The following is a 26,206-nucleotide window of genomic DNA, read 5'->3' as shown; positions in this document are numbered from 1 at the left end:
AAGGTGTGTAGAAAAATAATCATCTCTTATCATGTAAAGATCAATTCTGTATTTTATATTACATCAGACAAAACAGTTTTAGTCTTTTTTGAATCCTTTATACAGAAATACTTGAAAAGGAAGACAGAGTTATTTATTTTTATCTTCATTTTGACCGTGAAAAAGTTAAATTAAAAAAACAAGAACATTGAAATGCCTGTCCAAAATGAGCCCACATATTTGGCCACATAGAATATTATCATCTTCCAGTAAGTCAGAGTTATACTGAAGGCTTTATAAGCAGTTTTTAATCTGTAAATACAGTACACGTTTTCATACTTTTGGCCACTGGAAAACAAAAGCTGTAGCATCAGTAAAGATCTGAGATGTCTGTTTTGTAAATTCAGTACAGTATACTTAAGGTTAAGTAAAGTTGACATCAAAATTTTTAGATAGGCTTATTTACAGTGTCTTTTAATGAGCAAAGATTTTAATTTTAATGTAATTGATTTTTTATCAATCTTCTCTTTTATTAATTGTATCTACTTGTGTTTGTATCTCTCTTGGGACTCTGACCCCATGAACTTAGATGTACTTATTCTGTCCTACTTTACCTTTCAGATTTTCCATCTCGTATTTCTGTACTGCACTGTGTGTTAATGTCTTTAATTTTATCTACTTTTGTTTAACCCTTTCATTGAGTTTTTTAGTTTAATAATGATATATTTCACTCCTAGAAGTCCACCCTTTCCCCCCACATCTGACTGGTCATTCCAAATAGTTTATTTTATTTGCTTGTCTTTGCGATTCCAGGTTTTATTTCTTTAAGCATTTCATATTGTTTAATGTCTCTCTGTTAATTCTGATATCAACAGTCCTGGGATGATGGAGGGAAACATTCTAAATGCTTTGGTGGTTGTTTCCGCGAGCTTTCTCCAGTGTTGGCTTGCCTTCCTGGGTACATGGCAATCTTTGGTTGTATGCTTTAGCTTGATCTTAATTTGTGGAAAATTTACAGGTCGCAATAGAACCTTTTCTCCTAATAGGATTGAGTTTGTTTCTACCTGGGACCAGAGATATCGTTAAGATGAAATCCTCAATCCTCAGACTCAAGGCAGGAGTACCGAACTCTGTATTTGTAGGCCTTTATTTGATTTGGCACTTCCCCCTTTTTCTTCTCTGTTCTCCTTTTCATACTGGTATTTACCTTTTAAATGCAAACAGTCTCTTCATATGGTCCTTTTATTGCAGAATTTTTTTGTTTCTTTCAAAACTTGCTCTTCATTGGTTATTGTCTAGACCTTTAGAAAGAAAAGAGCACTGCTGTAAAATTGTAGGTATTTTGGAGTGTAAAAATGCAAAAAACGCAAAGTGGTCTGTTTTAAAAGTAAAAAGGTTAGATAATGTGAGACACTTTTGTGGAAAAGGAGCAAAATGAGCTATCATATCACACATTGTAATTAACTTTAAAGCAAAATGAATCTCACATGAGTCTAATTTTATTCTTACTGTGTAAAGATCCAAAGGAAATCCTCATTTAAAAATGTGGATCAGAGCTTTCATTTCAGTTATTGAAAGGTACAGTTTTCACACATTACTATCTGAAGTGGATTGAATTTTGAAGTCTTGAAAGTAGTAACCAAGTTTTCTTTTTCTTTTTCCATGTGTATTACCTTTGAGACTTAAAGGACTTGTTACAAACATATGAATTAGTGGAAGTAATTTACATTGGCCTAGCTTTAAGTTACCAGAAAATTAATGGAGATTGGGTGGATGGTCTTTTGTTTGGATCACAGTACTCTAATAGATGTTGGTTGGGCCCTGATAAGGGTTTTATAGGAAGGAGTGGTAAGAGACAAATGAGGAAAAGCAGAATATTTTTAAAAATACTTAAAAAATAGTATTTTTATTTAATTAGTTTAAGCAAATAATACCTAAAAAATACTGCACAGTACTGTGCTAATGAGAAACACCATGTCACAATGCTGAGTTATAAAAATGGGACCAGCACCAGTATTTATGAAGGGAATGCTTACAAAGAATTGTGATTTGCTAGACTGACAATACATTTGCTGCTGAGGAGACTGACTGCTCTGTCCTAATTCTCACACAGGATGGGCCGGTAAGTTACTGAGCATCTTCCATCTGTAAAATGAGGGTGTTTTGCTCTTGTTTTCCTAGCATGGGGATTGTCCCAGTGCATTTGAGTTTCCTGCGTCAATAAAATACTTACTCAGTACCTACAGTTTCAAGACTTGCACTAGTTTTTTGGTAAATGCCAGATTTAAAGAAAATGCTACTTTTATTTTCAAAGCTTGTTTACTAATTTTTAAAAGACATTTTTGCATACATTGCCTTGTTTCTTCTCAGTAATCTGGTGGAAGATGCAAGTCAAGTTATTAAGTGTAAGAGAAGTCCCCAGTTCTATAGTTGGTAGGCTTTGACAAAGGCAATTTAAATAGGTGATAGCTGTGTCAGCTCTTGTGAAGACCAAGAGCACGACATCCAGGTATAACTCTGTGATCATATTTTTGTGGTAGAAGAAATACTGATCCATCGGTATTTTGGTCCATTTTGTAATTTGGTCCATTTGTAATACTGAAGGTGCTGAGGATAATGGCAGGATTGGGGTGGGGGTGGGGAAAGAAACATGTGGGTTGGATGGTGACATTGATGAGGATAGAATATAGAGTGATGGTAATGGAGATGCTGAAAGCCGTGAGAGAGTGACAGGTTAGTGGTGCAGAACTAATTTTGGAGAACAAGGGCCATATAGACTCTTCCTCTTCTACTCTATGAAAAGGTACCATAAAAATATAATCAGTAATAATGGAGTGTGTTAATTTATCAGTTGTTTCTCTATGGCCACCCAGACTTTTGTGAAAAGCAAATGAGAAGGCAGCTCCCAAAATATGTAGAATAGGGAGAAAAAAATTCTTGACTGTATTGAGTCTTCAGTTGCAAGTATTTCCATGGTCATCCAAGGCTTTTTTCACATGCTCGTTGTTGATATTATAATAATTTCTTGTATTTACAGGCAAGTGATTTTAGCTATTCTGCAATGTAGTGTCAGGTTGACATTAGTGCAGTATAGCTCACAAAATTGTCACCTATGCATGTGGCAGATGTGCATGGCGTGGTTAAACCCTTGTACATCTTTCTTCAGCTGCCTCATCATTCTTATCCTGGTTTCTGCTTCTGAAGAAGTGACACAGTTTTGTTCAGGACTGTTTTACTTAAACCTGTGTGCTAGATCCCACTTATTCTGCGGTTGGTTATTCAGTTTTTACAACTACTCAGGCTTTGCATTTCCCCATTTTACTCGGTATCTCTCTGTTTGCATATTTGATTTTTACACAGTGATGGAAAGCGGGGGGAAACATGTATATATAGAGAAAATTCCTGTCACACCACTTTCGCAATCTCACTTTAGTTACTGGACACATTTATGGAGTACCTAACGTGGTTATTTACTGTTGGGCAACTATATGATTAGTTTTTAAAATACGGAACCATTTTCTTTGCCCCAAGCTCATAATCACTAACTTTGTATTTACAGCCTATCTCAAAAACTCCTTCCTCCCTTTTAAATTATTGCAATAAATGTGAACTACTTAATATCTGCTACCTTTTTGCGAATGTGGTCACAGATATATTTTGTTTGATGCACATAGTTTAAAAGTTGGTTAATGTCACATAAAATTTGGATTTTGAGCTTCCCTTAAAATACCAGAGGATCTGGCAGCATTCCACATGTAGTGACAGCAATACACAGGAGGAGCTGAGTAATGGCCGTCCCCGTTAGACAGGATAGTAGATGGTCGCCAAATGATCTCCCCACCCCTTTTTTGATCTACACCTGGTTGTTTCACTCATTGATGTTACCTGCCTGGCTCTTTGGGCACCTGAGCTTGTAACTCCTGCTTTATTGCTCAGCTCTTTACTTCCTGCTGTCCCCTCTGGAACTCTTGTTGAGGTGGGATAGGCTCTGAACCCCAGGGGATACCACTGAAAGAAACTGTGGTCCTGAAACTGCCTCCCACATTTTTAAAGAAAAATTTAGTGAGAAAAAAAGATTTAAAAAATATTTTCATATGCATTTTGCAATCTTGTCTTTATAACTGTCCCTTGAGGAAAGCAAGTCTGGATTTATGTATGTTGGGAAGGCTTGGGTCCCCACTACAACTGGCAAGAGTGTATTTTTTTAAAGTAGTTCCAGTGCGAGACTAGACCTTGACTGTGGCCGTTTCCAGGTGGCCACAGTCCTGTCATGGCCTAGTTGGCAGACTCGAACCTTGGTCACTGCTCTGCCATGAATGACCATTGAGAAACCGTTCACTCCTCTAACTCTGGTGAGTGGTGGAGCCTCCAGTATTTGATTAGAGAACTTTCGACTCCCATACAGCATGCTGCTTTTCTAATATTATGTCATTTTTTGAGGTAGGAATTCTTCATTTCATTTTGCTTTTAGCATGCAGAAAAAGAGTATGTGTGCTAAACTTTTTATAAGTTTACTAATTTGTTTTCTATCTTAGAAGAATCTTTTCGTAAGCTTTGATGGGTGTGCCCTCATTTTCACGTTTGTTACTTTAAAAAAAAGTGCCCATTCAGTACATTTCGTTCCTAGTTTTAATCTTTTAGCCTATCTTCATTTAGAAATACCTTTTTAGGATGTTTTAATTGCTTTTCATTTACACCATCTGTATATTTTGAGGTGACACAATCAAATTATCTCTGTGTATCATGTCAGTAGATGTGACCATATTCCGGGTGGAATAGGGTTCTTAAATGTGCTCTCTTCTGTGGTCGGAATTGTTCTGCTTTCCTCCTGAGTTAGTATTTGGGCTGGGCATTGAGGGGACTGCCTATTATAATGCTTCTATAATGTGCTGTCCCACCAGAGCTATTTTATGGGATGTTCATATGTTGTATAAACAAGGTTTCATGGTCAAACCGTATTTGGGAAATGTGGAGTTAAGCAAAGTCAAACAGACTTCCTTATAGTAGGTCCTCTCAGAGCCCTCAGAAAGCTTCTGAAGAGAAGGAGGAAAGGAGGCCAAAGATTTTTGACTGCGGCCTCTGGTATGGTGAATATTCCATTGAAAATATTTTGGGAACCATTGGCTTACCGTGCTTTTGCATGGTTTCTCTGTGTTAGGTGGGAATGGCTCTTCTTGGTGAGGTTTCTAATGTCATGTTACTGCCGTGTCGTCCTTCCGCCTCCTAGTGACTGAGTGCGTCAGGGGCCCTGGGTGCTCTCAGTCCTGCGAGGAGGGTGCTCGCTGGCCTGGACACATCCCTGAGTGCCGGGGCTGTGGGCTGACACTTGGTACAGTCTCTCTGTGTTGCTTTGTAGATGCCTCGTTCATCCTTTGATGCCAGTTTGGGGTACTCACTCCCTCTGTGAAGTCCAAAGCCTGGTCCTTCAACAGCTCCCGAATCTGGTTGCGCTAATGAAGGTTGAAGCATTCTTTTAGACTGCTGTCTGATTCCTGAGAGGCGGAAGATAAAGGAAAGATCCTTGATAAACCTCTCAATTATATACATGTGCACAACTCATGGTCCAATGGTGAATTATTTCAGCAAAGCGACAGACAGTGTAAATACACAAATGGAGCAGGACAGGCCTAGAATGCTGACTGGGTAGTTGGGGTGAAGGGACCCAGGAGGAAACGTTTGTCCAGTGGAGGTCAAGTGAGTGACAAATATTGTGTAGAAGAGGTTTATTTGAGGGGTCAGAATCTGGGAAGAGACATTTGTCTATGAACTTGGGCTGATGTGTGGACTTCCTGCTGAGATTCCGTGGCTTTAAGTTTTGAACCGTTTGACAAATTCTGGGGTTTGTTTGTATCAGGGCTCTTTCTGGAGACTTTTACACTAAATCCGTTCTATCACTAAATCCCTTCCCGTTCCCCCCCCCCCAACCCCAAGAGAGGCATTTTTTATTATAAGCCTTGCCAGTGTTTGTTTAGAATGGCTTTACCCCTGGGTGGGGGGAATGCAGCAGTTGTGTGTGTTTGCCTGTCCTAAATTTTAGCTCTTTGTTGACAGTTGTTTCTGAGAGAGGAGGATGATATGTTGTATTTTAAAATGATCAGAACTGGAAGCATAGAGTTTATAAGTGAAGGCCCAGGAGTCAGGTAGAGTTAGGTGTGTCTTTGCTGCCTACTACTTGTTAGGAGTATTAGTTTTGCCATTTGTTCTTTTGGGTATACAGTTACCTATTTTGTGGGATTGTTTAAGTAGGTGTAGTGTGTATGTCGTGTGTGTGTCATGTAATGAGGTAGAGTATGGTGTGACACTTTGCCTAAATGCCAGGTTAGGTGTACTCCTTGTCTGAATTTGTGGAGACCTGGTGCTCTTCAGTTCAGAGCCTGTCCTTGGAGTCAGTTAAGCCAGTTCAGCCAATAGTAGAGAACAGCAATTGGAGAAGTAATTTAGAAACAGTAAGATTTATCCTCAGTCTTTGTTATATGAGTTATTCTTAATATTTTAATCACCTTTTTAATTGAAATTAGATGAGTTTTTATTTTAGCAAAAGAAACTAAGTCTCAGCCTCATGGCAACCAAGGTTGGCCATGCTGCAGACTTGTTATTTGCCCATGAATGGGGAGAACTTCAGTAGAAAATTTCATAGTACTTTATTTTCTCTTATCATGTGTTCAGCTGTTGTTTTGGAAGAAGCTTTCCAGTAAGATTTACTAGAGAATAGTAGAGATATTTATTCCATGAGTTCTAAGAAATAAAAAAGTTTTATTTTCTAAAAGTTTTATGTTCTTTAGCATGTTTAGCACTTCAGGCTTCTCTGGGAGAGTGCTAGCACTCATGTTTTCTTGAAGAAAGACTGGAAGCTCAGAAAATCTCAGTGAATCACCCTGGTCAGCGGCAGAGGCGGGGTTAGAATCTGGGTCTTCTGCCAGCACTGTTTCTTCTCTACCTTCATTCCCTGAGACCCACAAGTCTAGGGATGTCAAAGAATTCATCCTCAGTTATTTATAATGTTGGTCAGTAATAAAATTAAGACTTCTCCAAATGTAGGAATTTCATAGGAATAGTTTGTTCCTAAATTTGCAAGCTCATTCAGTTTAAAAATGTTTCCTATGATATGGCTCTCATTTATTACTTCAGATTCATTGCCTCAGTAATGACTTTTAAATAGGACTTTATTATTAGAGTGATTGAACTGAAGTCCGATTGGACTAGAGTTAAGAGATTGCACCACTATAAATAGAATGAGATAAAATATTCTACATAATTTGATTGAACTTTTATGAGTTCTCATAAATTGGAATCTAGGATCTTCTCAAAAAGGATACTTACTTTGACCAATTTCCTGATAACAAACTTCCCACTGTGGGATTTAAGATAGAGTGGCTACTTAGGAGAATTTGGGGATTAAATTATTTCCACTGGCACTTTGTTACCTGAGGCAGAGCTTCATTAACTGCTCCATCAACAATTTTTTTAACAAAAAAGCTTGAGGAAGTAAGAATAGTACACGGATTAGAGAATCATCTGTAGACCAAAACAAAAACAGAACAACCGTACATTTTCAGTGTATAAGGGAAATATTGGGTGTAGTTGTCTATGAAGCCATTGCCATAGTTATTGGAGAGCCTTATTAGGATACATGAATTAATTTAATGCCCCTCCTTAATAGCACCATGAGGAGGTGGAAATGGGTTTAAAGGCATTGCAGTTTCCTCATGATTGCATAGGAATGGCACAATCTCTGATATTTATATTTGATTATGAGAAAGGCATATAGGAAAAATACATAGTTTGTATATATTTTGAGCAGTTGTGAATTATAGTGAATTAATAATTGATTGATAAATTCTAATTAAACCAGAATCTTTTCCTATCACCTTAACTCTTATACCAGCAACTCTAACCTTTTCTCTCTATCATCACCAGCCATGTTGGGTTACTGTTAGAAAACCACATCATTCCAGCAATTTTACCAAAGTTTGGATAAGTATCGTAGCAGTTACTCTGTGTTTAAAATTTTCCATCAACATAAGAGGTTAATATTTCATTGAAGAAGCAGTAAAAGCACAGTGATTTGGGGCCTACGATAGTGCTAAGAGGTTTTCCAATAGAGTTCAATTTTAAGGAAACGATCTATTACATGATAAAATTGAAATGGGTAGGGTAGAGAGAGGGATGAACGCAGATATATTTTGCTAGTGATATCTTGAAATGATGTCTGATGTTGACTGACTTCTAAACTACTATACAGGTAAACAAACACACTGGAAAAAAAAAGAACCCCAACATAAAAAGGTGTGTCAAAGATGGAAAGCACACTGCACATATGCTTTGGAGCAGGGACTTTTTTCCTAACAGCAAATGGGGAGTGGGGATTCAAGATTCATTTCCATTGGGAATCAGAGTTATTTGGTATAATTTTATCCTAATATTTATACAGAACCACATAATGCTTATAATAATCTTGGATAATTAATAACGGATATATGTAAATATATATGTGTGTTTCTTATATAATGATTGCTTTATTTTCCATTCCTGAGTGAATGAAAATATGCAGTGTAATAATTTTGGCAGATGGTTTGATTAGTAAATATTATTTTTATTAGTGTATTAATGTTTGATTTTTTTCTCTCTCTTTCCTGGTTCCAGGGTGTGGATGAATGGAACATAGCTCGCCTAAATACGGTCTTGGATGTGGTTGAGGAAGAGTGCGGTATTTCTATTGAGGGTGTAAATACCCCTTATCTCTATTTTGGCATGTGGAAAACCACATTCGCATGGCACACCGAGGATATGGATCTCTACAGCATTAATTATCTCCACTTTGGAGAGCCCAAGTCTTGGCAAGTTACACGTTTAATATTCATTTGCTTTTGAGATTTGAAGTTTGGGCAATATGAACCTATTGAAGAGGACGTTTTCCCTTTGGTGTATTCAGATTTATATGAGCTGTGTACGAAAGTTTTTGTTTATAATTATTGTCTTCCACTCTGCCCAGGGTTTTGCTGAAAAGCATAGAGCTAGTGGTGACTTGTCTATCTAAAGTTGCCTATAGACCGTTTTGTAGGAGATGATGGATTGACAGATATTTTAGTTGTAAAGAATTTGTTGGGCATCTTTACTTATCTGAGCATTTGTTGGAAGGTATGTAGGAAAATTGAATTCCTGGATGTAGAGTACCAAGTAATCTTAATGATCTTCTGGTTCAGCTTTCTCTAAATGACAAGTTCCATTTAGTATGTGGTGGGATAAATCAGGAGGCCTATTATTGCTCTTTGGATGATAGGCATGGGTTTTTAAAGAGTAAGTTAATGTTCATATGTGTTTTTAACTTAAAATTTAATTTATTTGTGAGCCTCTTTCATCTTTCTGAGCAATGGTTTTAAGATTTACCGCTCTGTAGAATGCATCATATAGTACATTCACTGCACATTTGTAATTATTATTCTTTTGATTACCCTGATATCCTTTGTGGTTAGCTAGTTTCATGTTTTAAACTGTTTTTTTGTGGGATTTTGACTTAGGAGAGTTTAAATATCAGTTCTATTTTCTATAATACACGTACATGCAGCATAAGACAGAAGCATATGAAGCATCAACATTATGTTTTTGATGGTTGAGAACATGGTTATGTTATGATACTATGTACAATTTCTATTCTCATCTTGCCATTACTTGCCATTGAGGTTTTATCATTTGGTGAAGTGGGAAATTGTAAACTTTCCCTAAAAAAATTCAAATGTAGTAAAACTTCCTAATTATCAAAATAACATTGAATTGGAAGGAAAATTTTAGGTGGAAAGGCAAAATTATTAGGTTATACAAGAGAAATCCAGACAGTTCTTGGTTTTCTATGGTGTTTTGTGATCTAAAAAAAACTTAGCGGGATGCTGTTTAAATTATTTTAAAGATGTTTTACTTGCACATTTAATTTGATAAATTCTTAGCATTCTGCTCTCTTAATGGAATAAATCAAGCTTACACATTTTTAATAGCTGGTCTAAGATCTAGAGAGGCTTTGTGACAGTGTGATGGTATTGTTTAATACACAGGTGTTTACCGAGGGCCAGTTGTGAGCACAAACTTTAGGCCCTATGCGTCTCCATTTGTTATATTTTTTTCAACACCACTCACACATCTGTTGGAATGTCATCCTTTCCTACTTTTTGGACTTAGCTGTGAGTGACTCGGAGAAATATGTTCAACAATACATGGACTTCTGGGCAGTTTTTCAGCTGCATAGTTATCTCCATGCTCTTTCTGACACTCAATTTCAGTGTAGATAAAATTAAATGAAATGGATAAATGCAACATGTTGATGAAATCTAGTATATAGGCAACTATATACTATATTTCCCTTAATAAATCTGAAAAGTTAGTAGCAAAACTTTTATAGAGGTTTGTTAGATATTAATTGATAATGCCTGAGACATTAATTTGAGTTTTTAGTATTAGAGGAGTTTATATGAAGTCTTTGCTTTCTTATGAAGAAAGATGATTTTTTTCCCCCTTGTCTTGGGAGTAGATTATTTTGTCTCCTAAAAATCCCTTAGGGGAGGATATTCAGGTGAGGGATAAGACTGATTTAGAAACTCGTTTGGATCTTTGGGAAAGATTACCATAGTTTGTAAGTGAGAATAATTATGCAAGTTTCCAAAGTATTTCTTTCTCCCAGAATGTATATTTTCAGGATTTAATTACTCTATTAGTCATTAAGCATATAGACTCCATTATATGCATTGAGGGTAGATTTATAATAACACGATTATCTTTAACCTTGACCATTATTTATGATGATAAAGTAATAAAACACAGCAGGGAGTTATGACAGCTAATCTACATTCCATTTTCTAAGATAACTACTGTAGGAAATGAGTGATATAAATGACTCGAAGGGTTTTTCCCAGTAGATTTATGAAAGATTATATTAGCTCAGCATAAATAATTTTGAGGTAAACTATTATCATTAAAATTCATTTTAGTAATCATCATAATATATTTGAAGTGAGTTTTGAAAGGTGGTAGTAGAAGCAATACAAATTTAGGTAAGTATTGGGAGGCAGGTGGTGTGTGTGGCAAAGCTTAGACTTGAGAAACCAGCAAGCAAGGCTCTGGTCCTTATTCTGCTACTAACATGCGTGGCTTTGGACAGATAACTGTACTGTGGATCCCAGTTTCTTTACCCACAAAATGGCAAGGTTAATGAGGGTTATCGCCAATGCTCTAATTCTGTGATTTGTGATCAGAACTATAGGAATATGTTTACTGTACAAAACGAGGGGATGATAAGGTATTGTGAGGTTGTGTGTGTGTGTGTGTGTGTGCAGGCACTGGTTTCCCTTTCTGGTGCTGGGTTGTATCTGGGACAGTTACCTTTTTTTTCTCCAGGGATGACCTCTCGGGCTTTCTCAGGCTTGACATCTCTGTCTCAGGCTGTGTGTCTTCCTTACAGGCTGACTTTGAACTTCTGCTTTTTCCTCTTCAGTTCTGGCACCAGTTCTATGTATGATTATTGCAAAGACTGTTGCCTAAGGTCCCCTCCCTTCTTTCATGTCTCTACTGCCTTCCTCTGCTCCTGTATCTCTTAGATTCTGCGGGACGGCTTTCTGGATCATGTGCTGTCCCCACTGTAGGCATGTTTTTTGCATCTTTCAAGTGGTTGTAGACCCCCCTTTCCTGTGCCTGCCTTGAAGTTGGGTCTGTGTCTGTGCCTTTGAATATCATCTGCAGTTAACGTGGGGCCTGGCTACAGGACTGATGCTACGTAAATTATTCTTGTTTTGAGTCAGAAGTGTTAAATTATTTTGGATCAATCTGTTTAAGGACAGAGAAGGAAATATATATAACATTTTATAAACATTCTTGTCTAAAATGTAAGCATTAAGAACACTAAGTTTCCTGAGATTTCCGTGTAGCTGCAGATATGCATAGCTTCAGATGGAAGCTCCGAGACATACTTTTCTGGGCACTACGTGTGGCAGATTTTGCCGAGTAAGTGTTCACGAACACAGGGTTGTACTGAAGAAAGAGGCTTTAGAGGAGCTGATGATTTATGTAAACATTTATGGCACAGAGGTTTAAGGGAACAAGAATGCTTAAAGTAAGCAGATAGAAAACGGCTTTGGCAGTCGTGGTAAAGTTATTTATTTTCTTGGAATTAATATTGACTTTGGAGCAAGAAGACCTGTTTTAAAATCCCAGTCTGTCATTTACCCGCTGAATGACTTAGGGCAAAACACTGTACTTCTTTCATCATAAGTTTCTTTAACTGCCAAATGGTGGCATGATTTATTCACTGTCTACTTATAGGATTGCTAGGAGGGTCCAGGGATGTACTGGAGTAAAAAGTGCTTTGGAAACTGTAAAGTACTATTCAAATATTCACAATTACTATTATTTTATTAACCTTATGGAAATAAATCATTTTTTGGTCATACTTTAAGCCTAAACTTGGCATATAATGGAGTAGGAGTTTCAAGGTTAAATAAAATGTAATTTTCCCTTCCACGCATCATGTGTGATAGTAGTTAGCTGCTGGGGGATATAGAATTTAGACGATGTCTAAAATCCTCCTTTCTGAGGCCATGCCCAAACATGAGACTTTCAGATTTACTCTCTAAAGAATGAGAGAGGTGAGGTTTAAGAAGACGTGTCTTAACCCTTGAAAGGGCTTAAAATCAGGAAAGAAGGTTCTCCTGAATGTTTTTAGAAAGTTAAGGATGGGCTGCAGCATTGTGGGCTTGGTTAAATTTTGTTCAACAAACTGTGAGGCTTTGTTAAAATGCCATGTAGCAATAAGTGATGTCAGATTATTTGGAATAAGCTCAGCTCATGCTTTTTCATTATATCATTGTTTAGTGTATTTGTGAGCACTGGCTTTTGCACCAGCCTTGTCTTTTGAGTTCTGGCATTACTTTTTGACGAATATGTGACCTTGGGGAATTATTCTATAACCCTTATTTCCTCTTGTTAAACACTCAATGTGGTTCTGGTGCTCGCTTATAAGGTAGCTGTGTGGATTAAATAAAATACCGTGTGTATAGCATATATCACAGCTCCTAATGTATCGTAAGTGCTTAAAATGTTAACATTTCATACATTCATTTAACAAATATACATTGCATATTATATATAAGGTTGTATATAAGGTCATGTATAAGACTTATAGATCTTATATGAATAAGGAGTCTTGGTTCTAAATGACAGAAACCCAACTTAAGCAAAAAGGTTATTTGCCATTGTGTGTAGTTAGGATAAGCTAGAAGCATGGCTCAGTCTAGGAGATAAGATGCTGCCCCTGGGTGTCTGTCTCAGCCTCTGCCTTCATCTCTCCCTCCCTTCGTTCACTCCCTCCCATCTCACCTCTACCCCTTCTTGTTTTTCCTTTCTCTTTCTTCCTGGTAGAGGAGAAGCTGTTTACATATAAATAAATATTTGATTATTGTTGAATTTTATAATTCAAGGCTTCCTTTTAAAAGTAACAAACAAGTTATATGGTGTTACATTGACGTAAGTATGTTTAGTTTACATTTTTTCCATCAAAATATGAGCTCCCAGGTGTGTATGGGGGGACTGAATAGCATGTCTACAGTGCCTGGCACATAGTAGGTACGCAATACATTTTTCTTAAATGAACTGTCTTACTGAAGGAATTCCTTACTGAGGTTTTCTTCTTTAGGCACCTGCTGTGGAACATTACTTTAGGGATTGGGCAGCTTGATAATATTTAATGATATATTGAATTAGCAACCCATACTACTAACCCCTGCTTGTTATCTATTTGGTGAATTTAGATTCATTAATATATTCTCACTGCAGATGTTAGACTAATTGGATAAGGGTAAAAGCTGTATCCTTTTGATGGTTTATATAGGAAAAATACTCTTTAAAGTAATAGTGGTTTGTTTCTGGTTTTAATTACTCTTCCTAGAGAAATTGGCTCTCTAAATAAGAAAAATAGACTTTAATACTTTTAAATCAAAGTATTAATAAAATTAATTGCATAAGTTATTCTGATCACTATAGGCATATCTGTCTATATAGTTTTAGATAATATTGCTTAAAAAGTTTTAAAAAATTGAACATATGCCCCAAAAGTATTGTATGAATTTTGTGCCCAGATGCTAGCTATATTTGTAGGAAGAAGAGAGTACAATGGTAATTGGTAGCAAATATTTTTATTGATCATATTTTACTTAGACCCGAGTCTGACTTAGAGATGCATAGAACCGCATCCACATGCCTGCTTTCCAAGCAGGGAGTCCTGGGGACCCCAGCCAGCTCTGCACAGAATTCCCTAAAGGAAGCATCAGTGAAGTCTAGTATTTATGATTTTGAAAGTCAGGCTCACTCTTTTCCCTGAAGTGATGAGATGTAATGCCTTTTCACTAACTGATGGGTAACTGTGGATTTTATACATGAACTGTAAACTTATATTAATTACTTTTGATACCCCTGATAAACATAGCATAAATTCCTTCAGGACACTTCTTATTTCCTTGTTGCTATTCTTTCACTTAAAGCCACCACCACCTACAAGAACTAGAGAAACCCCTTCAAATGAAAAGAAATTGCCGAATGGAATCCATAACTGTTAGGGAAAAATCAGAAGGTTAATGCAATTTTTTTGCCATGTAGATCATTGAAAACAAACATTAGTGCTGTTAGCCTTGCAAATTAGTGTGGCAGATGTAGTAGTTCACAAATATTTTTTCCTAGCTTATCTTCCCCCCCAATATTTCTCGCCCTCCTTTTCATGCTGTTTAATCTTGCTCTTTAGATAGCACTTTGTAAAAGATACATATTATTTGATATTTGTTTTTCAAAAATTATTTTTTGACTGAAGCATATAGGAAAGCAGCTTGTGTGTGTGTATGTGTGTGGTTGCACTTCTACAGGTACACTGGCAAATAGATTTAGGTTACTTCTGTGACCCCACATATGTTCATTCTTTGTAAGCTTATTTTTCAAGGAGTAAGGCTATACTAGCCTTACTAGGGTGGTGAAGTATGTTGTGTCCGGTGATTCCATTTAATTTAGTGAAGTTTTTCTTTGTGTGCCAGGAACTGTAATCCAGACAACAGTTGTTTTAGGTAGGTATATTTTTTCTTCTGCCCCATTTTTAAGCTGAGGACTTTGAGACTTAGAGCCTTGTCTGTTTTATCTCTTGATGAATGACTCTTGAAGCTGGGATTCAGACTCTTTTATTTATCAGACTCTTTCCATAGATTCAAAGAGAAAAGGAAAGAGTAAAGATGAAGGAATAGGCAAGGAGAAAGTGTGCCTTTCTTTTTTATACCACCAACTTTTTTCTAATGAGATTTTCTACAAACCAAAGAGAAACTTACCTCTTATTTTTTGGGACAAAACTATGACATAAGAGAGCAGATTTTCAGAAAGGTAAAGGGATTTTCAGAAGCAGATTTTCAGTAGCTAGATTCTAATCGTGTGATAATTGATGGAGATCCTGGGGATGGGAAGACCCCTGGAGGTGAGAGTGGGAGAAACCATTGGCCCAACTATTAGCTTGGCACTCAGGTTTGTTCTTCAGATGTTCCAGTTGGAAATCCATTTGAAGTCAGAAATAAAATCCCACATTTTAGAAAGAATGAATTTTACCTGGAAGAGGATCTTATTTCCCTCTAGGGAATAGGTGGCGATTCTTCAATTAGACATCTATTTAGATTCAGTCCCCTTAAATGAAGCTTTGGAAAAAACTACTGTGTCCCTGTTCAGAGATAAGAGTGCTTTGTCTGTCAAACCTATCAGATAAGAACTGCTAGGATGGGGACAGAGGAGGCAGAGTTGGATCCCAGCTTCCAAAGGCTATAACACAAGTTTCCTTAGTCTTCCAGTATTGCAGGTCTATTGATTATTACTTTAAAATTAATTTCATGCATTTCCTCATGTTATTTAGAATCTGTTTTATTCTATTTCAAGAATGATACCTGCATTGGCTTTCTCTGGATTGAGAATATTTTGTTGGGATTGTCTTGGCGCCGTAAGATAGAAACCCAGTATGAACTAGCTTAGCCAGAAAGGAGAATTTAATTGGCTCACATAGCCATGAATGGCCAGAACTTCCTGGAACCCTTGGAAGTTGCCAAAGTGTGGTAGATACTGGGTCCCACTTTTCTTTGTGTGTTGCCTTCATTTTCCTCCCTGGCTCATGTATTCCTAGCTGTGTCCCCAAAGAGGAAATCTGGGGAGGGATCATGGATTTTCCTGGCTTGGGTGCTGTGCCGAGCTCTTGGTGAAGTCACGGAGGCCAAGTGTAGGAAGGTATTGGGTTTGCCTCGCTGGCTTGGGTCACGGGCATCCTGTGTGGCGGCGGGTCAGAGGCGTGAAGAATGGTGGCCTCTATTAGGATTACCTGTTTGTGTTTGGGGGAGGTTGTTGTTCCCCATAAGAAGAAGAGAGCTGTTACGTGAATTATACTGCACAGGGGGAATAAAACCCGATGTCTCCTACAGATTCTATGAGGCACAGGACAGTCCCAAATAAATGTTCAAGTATTTGCTTAAACTCTTAGGAAGGCTGCTTGGATTATCCCAATTGGCTCTTACTTCATTTTCTGTAAGATTAGAAAAAATATCCTGTGTGGATATTTCTCTATTTTAGGATATTAAAGTTATTAAAATGTATGCTTGTTCAACTTATTGTAAAAGCGTTTCTAACAATTGATTGGTAACTTTTACCCAAAGTACAGGTAGTTGGTGGAAATTAATCTCTACACCTGACTTGAAACTAAAGAATATATAATTTGTAAGTTTTTTCCTGAGTACTTTGACCAACATTGCTTTCTTTTCTTGTGAGATCTATATGTCTATATCTGTAGATATAGCTATATCTATAGTTATATCTATATCTATTTGTATCTCTATCTATATCTGTCCATTTTACTACTTCACTATGTCCTATTCTTTTTGAACTCTTCTTTCATTGATTGGTGTGTTTTGGTTTTACTATCTAACCAAGACTTCAGCTTCGTGAGGGAGCATCACCTTTGTAGGGCCATGAACCACAGCGAGCTTGTAGGCTTGTTTTGTTACTGAAGCAGGGTTTTTTTTGTTTTGTTTTGATCTGCTAATTTGTGTGTCACATACGTGAACAGCTTTCTGTTTCTTTCAGTCTGTATTGATCTTATAATATTCTTTTTGGTTCCTTATGGGTAAATACTACAAAATTAATCTATAAAATAATATAGTCATGCCTCCTGCCCGATGCCTTGAATAGATTTAACCTAATGTCTAGAAAATTTTAGAAGCTACAAAATACTGGGAGTTAGACATTTTTAGACACTCTACTATAACTTGATTGCCAGTGATAACAGTCTTGATAGCTTGCCTAAGAGGAATCCACAGACAATACACTCCAAATTTAATCCAGCCAGTTGTGAGTCCATCCCTCTTCCTTTCCTCCAAATGACTAATTATTTGAGATGGTTCCATAAGTGGTTTCTTTATTTGAAGACGCATGCATAACGCTTCTGGAATGTTCTTCTACATCATATATTTTTGAGAGGACATAACATCCAGTTGCATGATCTCTGAAATGATTTTTTGATCAGGGACAAAAAGTCCATTTACAATCTTCTTTGAAATGTAGAAAACAAAAGTGAATGTTCTTTGGGAAGATATGTATCAAAAAGGACTTGAAATAGATGGGTTGCCTTATCTGTCTTCAGCTCCTATGTTATCTCTCTCTGCCTAGCTAATGAAAATTAGTATTATTAAGGAAAGTCAAGTGTTGGCAGAAACATGACTATTTACTTTTTTGGGGTTTAAGTCAGTTAGAAGTTAGTTAGTTAGTTTATTTATTTGTTTTTATGTTACATGAAGTCCAGAAATAAGCAACCCGTGGTTGGTAGTGCTGAATAATACCGTATGTCCCTGTTGTATAATCAGTAGCCTGTGACTATCATCCTTTTGGTCTATTTTCTAGGAAAGAAGAAGAGATAAGATAAAAGGCAAATGGTAAAGAGAAAATACCAGATCAGATGCTCCCACTTCCATGGGTTTCTCTAGAACCCACAAGAAGTGTGACATCTCACTATTTCTCATTGGCCAGGACACTCATGGGTACTCATAGCTGCAAGGAAAGCTAGGAGATGAGTCCTTAAAAAATTGTCCACACTGCCAACTTGAACATAATTGTAGTTTTGTTACTTTAAGGAAGGAAGAAAAAAATGAATGTTGGGACAGCAGCTTATTGTATCTGACACATTAGCCCACACATAGCAAGTATCCAATAATTTTCTGTTTGAATCTATGTCATTTGGGATTTGTATTTGAAGACCATGCATTCTGTGCATAATGTGATTAAATTAGAAATCTATAACTAAAATATGCAGAGTCTGCATATTAAAAAATACATTTCTAAATAACCTATAGGCCCAAAACATCTTGATGAGAATCAGACAATATTTAGTACTAAATTACAATGAAAACATTATCTATCAAAACTTTTGTGATGTAAATCAAGGGGAATTTAGAGTGCTACATGGGACTTAATACTCATCAATCAATGAGTTGTTGAACTTTAAGGACTAAATACTCACTGATAAAGACAATCACAGAATTGCAACATTTATAAGGTTGGTGCCAGGAAAATGTAAGTCAAGAGTTGTGCCTAAAGGCTTTCTACATTGGTCACAATAAGGTTTCTATCCAGTGTGAGTTCTAAAATGAGGAGTGAGGTGTAAAGGGCTTTTTTTCCCCTCTCTTTTCTTTCTAAATCTGTGTGTCCCTGAAAATAAGACCTAGCCAGACCATCAGCTCTAATGCGTCTTTTGGAGCAAAAATTAATATAAGACCCAGTATTAGAGTACAGTATAGTATAGTATAGAATACCCAGTCTTATATTAAAATAAGACCGAGTCTTATATTAATTTTTGCTCCAAAGACGCATTAGAGCTGATGGTCTGGCTAGGTGTTATTTTTGGGGAAACGTGGATTTGAGGCTTTGTAACTTTTGTTGTGTTTTGCATGTTACTTGAGTTATTTTTGGGTAGCATGGTTGCTTTGTGTAATATGCACTTTTGAAAGCCTCTTAATTTTCAAAGAGGCAACTGCAAAGAAGCTGAGTAGGTAGTTTTGCCTTGAAAATTAAACTTTGATCATAGAAAATCTTGAAAATGCTTCAGTACTTTGTTGGAGTTAATTATGGTAGAACTCTGTAAGTGAATTGTAGTGGAACCCTTAAATCACTTTATCTTATTCATGGATGGTATAATTATCATTTCATTAAATGATCATTTGGAAAGGACACTGTTTTCAAAGATTTTCATATAAGGTAAGATTGTTTTTTGTTGGGAAAATATTGGCTCTAGGAAACCTTTGATATGGGCATATAGCTTCTTATAGGGACTTTTTCGTTTATTAATTTTTGAAGTTACTATATTTTTAGATTCTTCTTGAAATGGCTTTTTTCCCCATTTTATTAATGCTTGATTCAAAGTATTATAAAACACTGCATGTGTGTTCGGTGTTTTTTGGTTTTGTTTGTTTCTTTTCTGTTTGTTCATTAAATATTTTGTGAGGACCCCGCCTGTCAGGTACTGAGCTAGGTGTTCATGACACCATGGTGAGCAAGACATCATGGTTTTCTGTCACTTCCCTCCTTTGGCATCTCTGTGTTGATTTGATGAGGAAACGGGAATGGAATATGGGGCTGGAGAACGTATCTTGGGCTTTGGAGTGAGACAGATCTGGGATTGTGTGCTAGCTCTGTTATCTACTTGTAAGTAACTTAATTCCTCTACGGCTCGGTTTCCTTATCAGTAAGATGGAGGTACTGGTGGTAGAGCTTGTACAGGATCTTAGCACTAAGTCTGATGTATTATAAGTGTTCATTCAATAAATGGACGCAGAGAAAAAACCGAGAGTGGTTAGATGGGTGTGTGGGAGGGGGTTGGGGATAAGGGGAAAGGTGAAGGGATTTGGAAGCAGCTGGTAACCACAAGATGGCCTCAGGGTTTTTCTTTTGAAAATTAATTTGGGGAAGGTATTCTATAATGTTGTAAAGATTTTGTTGGGTATCCGATGGACATGCGTCCTATTTGGGAGACCACCTCAGGGATACTGTGGATACCTGATCATGGCATTGTACATCAGAAGCTAAACATTAATGAATGCCAACTATAATTTTATATATATAATGTGATGGTTCAGTGTGAGGTCGGAGGGATAGTGGATGGGGGGAGGGGGGTTCACAGTATGAGGGATATAAATGATGAACGTCTAAGTATTACCTTGTTTTGTACACCTGAAACTAATAAATAAATTAATTAATAAAAAAAAAAAAAAAATAAATGGTAGCTGTGATGAGCTCTAACCATATTTATGGGCCAATTATTCTTTTCACTGAGCTTTCAACCCTTTAATGACTACAGAAATCAGGTCAGACACACAAGGTTATGCCAGTAAATGAAGGGTGGGTCAATTTAGAGTTGCCGTCTGTCAGAAAACTGTCTCTGGGGACAGTTTTGAAAATGCTAGATTTTTTTCAGGGGAGATAATTTTGAGCAAAACAACAAGATGAAGAAGAAATGTAAACAAAGGAGGAAAGGGCTACTTCATACATCGTTGAGGAAGGGGTCTGCCTGGACGAGTCATGGACCTAGAAGGGCTTCTCCCTCCTCTCTGTATCCTGGACTTGATGAGACTGTCCTGGATGTCACAGGGTGGGTGAAGCTGGGCCAGCAGGAGGCCCCAGCAGCACCTGTTAGTGAGACTGGCAGAGGGACCCCTGCAGCCACTATGTCATACAGCACAGTGACAGAGGTATGGGCAGTGGGCGGAGCTGAGAATGTAGTTTCTGAGCACATTGCTGACAGACCCCAGGGTTCCCAAATGAAGATAGGGAGACTTTGAGGGAGTGATCTGAGAAATAGCAGCTACCCTTTGAGAAGTGCTAGCAAACACTTCTAATGGACTCAGTGTATCTTGAAAAGAGAAATAGAGACCAGTTCATAGAGAAAGTCTGAATCAGAGAAATGGATCTAGTAAATTTTGAAAAATACAGTTTTATCTACTGCCAGTTTGAAATGTCAACCTGATAATTATTCAGTTCAAGATAGTGTTTATATTATAACTACCAGGATAGCGTGTCATCTTAGGTCTATTCTTTGAGTAAACCACCCGAAGATGTGCTTAGAGAAATTATTGTTTCCCTTGGCCTTCAAATTAGAACTACTACTACTTCTGCTACTTCTCCTCCTCCTCCTCCTCTTCCTCCTCCTCCTCCTCCTCCTCCTTCTCTTTCTTCATAACAGATTCTGGTTTTAGATAAAACATCACCTCATAAATATCTAATTAGTGTGCGCATGATCATTAGTGACTCACAGTTTCTTAATGTTAGCAGAACTGTTTGCAATATTCCTTTTGTATGAAACAAAAACACTGTCCTAAAAGTTAAATGAAAAATTAATAATTTCAACAAACTGGTATGTACTTGAGGGTAAACAATGGTCAACATCTTATTTAGTGGTTTCCAAAGGATACAAAGAAATATGAGACATATTCATATCTTCAAAGAATGAAGAATTAGCTGCATAATTGAGCAACTGTGGCACATGATAGAGTACCTGGCTATGAACCGGGCACTCAGTGTACAAGGGAGGTTAAAGAGGGTGATTCATGGGAAAAGTTCTGGGCTGTGGTAGGCATTCTCTGTTTCAGAGAACTCAGTGCCTAGCCAGACAAAAGTGATTTATGCACACCAAGTAGCAGCAAGCTAGGGAAGGTAGCAGATGATAAATACTACATGAAAAGTGTAATGGAAGGGTTCTGGGAGGAAGAAAAGGGGTGAGATTGCTGAGATTTGTAATGGTCTAAGAAAGATTCAAGGAGGCAGTGGAATCTGAGCAGGAATCTGAGCAGGACTTGGGAGGTTGGGCTTTGAAGCAAGATAGAGGGGGCTCTTTGAGGTGAGGAGTGAGGTAAAAGCCCAGGTAGTGATACAATAATTCATAGTCCAGCCTATTGAGAGTGAGCTGTTGATGTTTAAGGCTGGGGCTAAATAGGAATGGAGGTCGGGTCTTGAAAGCCAGGCAGTAAGGAATAAAGGATTTTATGCTCTGATAGTGATATGAGGACTATAGCGGCCGAGGGAGATACAAGCAGAGAGTTCAATTATGATTGTAGTCTTAGTTGGGGGCAGATCAAGGTTGAAATTGAGGTGATGCCGCAGGGAGGTAGATACGAGGTTTTGAGGCTGTGGAGCAGATGGGACTTGTGACTGGCAGTGGGACCAGAGAGGATGAGAAATAAAGAAGTGGCTCTGATATTCCAGTTTGGAAAGCTAGGGGGAAATGGAGTTGTGAACTGAAATGGAAATGCTAGGAGGAATAACCTTAACTTAAAGGGGGATACATGAATTTGATCTTGTGTATGTCAAGACTTTCGAAGTGATGGGATACTTTCATGGAAACATCCAGGAGGTGCTCAGGGTCATAGAGCTAGGACTCCTCTGACTGAAGTCACTAACTGTAAAAACCCCTCTGCATACGGGCCTTCCAGCATGCCTCTGTTTAGTCACCAGTTTTTCCTGTTACATAGATTTTAAACAGTGAAGCAAAGCGACAGCATTCTGATTGGGCTCCATGGACCAGGGAGGGCGACTAGTTAAGAGGCTGCAGTAATAATGTGTGTGATAGAGAGTGGTGGCCTGGGCTTAGGCAGTGGCAGTGGGGATAGAGAAATGTAGGCAGATGCATGAGAACTCCCTTGCACAGTAAAAGGTAGAACATGTAAAACTTGGGGATTAATTGGATAAGGGGAATACAATCACAGCTCCTACATTTTTGGGCAGTTGGTTGGATGGGGAACTGGAGGAGAAGCAGGTCTGGCAGGAAGATGATGGAGGATTAAGCTTTGGACAGATGGTTTGAGGGCTATAAAATGAACTTGTTCAATAGCCAATTGATTTTAGTGGTCCAGAGCTCAAGAGAAACGTGTGGAATGGAGATGTGGTTCAGCAGCATATAGATGACCTTGAAGCCTTGAGTGAAGGTGATTCTCTCAGGGAAAAATGTGAAAGCACTGAAACACGGAGCCCTGAGGAATGTCAGTGTTAGGTATGGCAAGAGCAGAAGGTGGAGAACCCCTGGAAATGATGTGGCTCATAAACCCAAGGGAAGTGTTTCGAGAAACTAGTAGGATAAGTTAGGCAAAGACTAAAACATATGGCAAGCTTTGTCTAAGCAGTTATTTTGAGAGTGATGAAATATGGTCTAGATTGCACTGGACTCCGTTGTGAGTGGGAGTCAGAAATATGGCAAAGCACAGAAAGTAGTATGTGTAGAGGAAAGAAAAGAAAGCAGATGGATGGTAGCAGGATGAAGGACCCGGAAAAGTTTATCACCTATCGATTGATCGATCGATCGATCGATCTGCCAGAAGAGCTACTCATGTTTAAAGGCGGATGACAGAGGGTAAGAGGGGCAGGCAGGCAGGCAAGGGTTTTTATGCTGTTATTTAAAACAAGATATTGAGAATTGCTTAGTGTTTCCACGAAGTAGTAGTATGTCAAACAGAAATGAACAAAACTTTGGATGTCATCAGAGCCGCAGGATTTCAAACTTCTTAAAAGCATACTAGTGATTCAGTTTTTTTTTAAGGGCCTTTTCCCCCTATGGCTTGCTGTTTCGACTGTAGTCTGACAGTGGCTTATATTGATTTGTAAAATTGTTTAGATGAAAAATACTAACCTTCTGAAGTTGGAACTTTTTACTGGTTGACTTTTATGTATTGCTCATTTTTTTCTTTTTTATCTAAGAATTAGATGATGTTTTTCAGTGCTGGCTGCTACATTCATAGGAGCTAAATTTTTAGGGCAGTTATATTGGGAAATGCTCTAAATCCTGGGAGACAGAAAGTTTTGATTGAAATAGACATTTGAACAGACCAGGAAGTTGAGGCTGGCAGTGGTTGATTCTGGGTATGTCAGGCTGACATTGTAGTCAGGAAATGAGATACTGGCTTATATCATTACTCACCCTTTCTTCCCATTTCCCACTTTCATGATTTTTTTCCTTCCTCCTGTATCCTTCTTCTTCTCCACATATTTCATCCTGGTGGAACAGGAACACAATTCATCATTTGAGAGCAAAAGTCAGCAAATACTTACTGAGCATCTGCTCAGCCAATGCTTTGTTTCAGGAGAAAGACGTGAGCTTGAGAGGAGAGCAGGGAGGCAGAAAGGTAAAAAATTAAATTCTGAGTGCCATGGTGGAAGCCTGTATTCTGTATGGTTGGCTGATACAACAAAAGAGGGAGTGGGAAGCTCTCCTTAGGGGTAACTGAAGCTGAGCTTGGAAAAAGGAGTGGGTGTTTTTGTTGACTGGATTGGTGGTAAGGACATATAAAGCCCAGAAATAGGGGATGGAAAGGTGCAAAGGTTTGAAATAACAAGGGCACTATAAGAAACTTCAAGTGGTTTGGTAAAGCCAGAGTGCAGGATTTGATTAAGACAGTGGTCAGCAGTTACAACTGAAGAGGTGTGAAGATGGCAGCCGGTCTGTGTGTCTCGCAAAGGCGTTTAGCTTCTGTCCTTCAGGTTACACCCAGCCTTTGGAGGCTGGGGCTTTGTCAGGATCAGATCTGTAGTTTGTGGAGATGACCTCAGCACACTGTGGAGGACAGTTTGGAAGGGTACAGCAGAAAGTAGGGGCCCACCTGTAATGCTCGGTTACACCTCAGTGACCTCAAGGGCGAGTTGCATGGAGGAGACACACGCAGTGCCTCGTAGTGACGTGTGATCCGTGGAGAAAACCTTTCTGACCATTACCACCAGAGACGTTTCACTAGAACCCTTGTAGAAGAGGATTCATTGGAAGACTATGTCAAGGATATTCTTTCTTTTTATATTTTATGGGTGGTAGACATCTAACAGTTCAAGACTATTCTGATTTTTTTTTTTAAAGGGTATTTTTCCAGGACCCATCAGCTCCAAGTCAAGTAGTTGTTTCAATCTAGTTGTGGAGGGTGCAGCTCACAGTGGTCCATGTGGGGGCTGAACCGGCAACCTTGTTGATAAGAGCACCACGCTCTAACCAACTATCTGAACCGGCCGCCCCCCTTGTTCTGATATTCTTGTTTAGGATAGGAATCCTAGAATTGTCCCTGGTGTCTTACAGGTGCTTAGTAGAACTGGGAAGTAATTTTAGAAATGTAAATAAGTGGTGATACTATACTTTTTCATATTTAAGATTTAATTGTTCTGGAGTTGAGATATTCTAGTTCATCTTCAGTGGTGATACCTTTGGGAGGTTCGAGAAATCAAAGTTCTTCCCTGTCTCCTTTCCCCCTCTTCTCATTAGTTCATATTAACTGCCACGTGGTACTAAATCTGCATGGAAACTTAACGTTCCCGAGATCCCTGTGCTGCAATTCAAACTTCCTGAAGACATGCACGTACATTAGTCCAGATCAATGTTAGCAATAGTTATGTGTTTCTGTACCCCCTTCCACTTACATGGAAAATGCCTTGAGTTCTTCCTGCGATGCTTTATACATGGTAAGTGCTCAGTAACTATCTGTTGAATTGAAGTTGATTATTTCAGTGATTTTTGTTGGGGGATTTTGTTATAGCAGCCTGAACAGACTAAGACAAGTTACTGTCCTTTGTTTATTAGACCCTTGGGTCTTGAGCTTATTCAAGGAATTCTGTAAGTTATTTGTATGTGAAACATTATATAGACGTCTGTACTGATTCATCTGTGTTGAGTTATGAAAGATTTGAACATGTGATTTAAATATTTAACAAAGAATAGGATCAATAACACAGAAGAGAGAACTATACAAAGTATGTCACAGGTATCAACATGCAGAGAATAGGTTCACTTTGAGCCAGATAATAACTAAACCAGAGGAGAAAAGAGGGCGTGTCTCTTGAAGTTTTGTTCTTCCAGCCGTGCTTCGCTGCATGCGAACGCAGTGTGGCTTCCGTTTTGAGGATTCAAGTTCTCCTCAGGAAAACTTGCATCTCTTTTGTGTAAGGGGCTGTGATTGGAAGGAAGTTATTGTTTTTTGATAATTTTTGATGCTTTTGAACTATAACAATGGTTAGTTAACCATATGCACTTTATTCATAATCATTTATAGTCTTCAAATTAACCGGATTTTTTGAAAGTTTTTAGTGTATTCCTCTCGTGAAAAATCTGTACAATCACCATAGTCACTGCAGGATCTTGACTCCTTTTTGCCAGCACCAGCGTTGGCCTTTGCAGTCC

General features: G+C 38.0%; 1 protein-coding gene across 2 annotated transcripts in view; it reads left to right on the top strand.

Annotated features, from left to right (window-relative positions):
* The window catches only part of KDM4C (lysine demethylase 4C), a 350,804-nt gene that overhangs the window by 57,284 nt on the left and 267,314 nt on the right, over window positions 1-26,206 (top strand). For both annotated transcript variants that reach the window (XM_081066750.1, XM_081066751.1), the window contains exon 5: window positions 8,623-8,816. In XM_081066750.1, the coding sequence (XP_080922876.1) occupies window positions 8,623-8,816 (194 nt within the window). The remainder of the gene's footprint in view (window positions 1-8,622; window positions 8,817-26,206) is intronic.

Source organism: Rhinolophus hipposideros (genome assembly GCF_964194185.1).
Source record: "Rhinolophus hipposideros genome assembly, chromosome: 11".
NCBI classification, from domain to species: domain Eukaryota; kingdom Metazoa; phylum Chordata; class Mammalia; order Chiroptera; family Rhinolophidae; genus Rhinolophus; species Rhinolophus hipposideros.
This window is presented reverse-complemented; position numbering and strand designations above follow the sequence as displayed.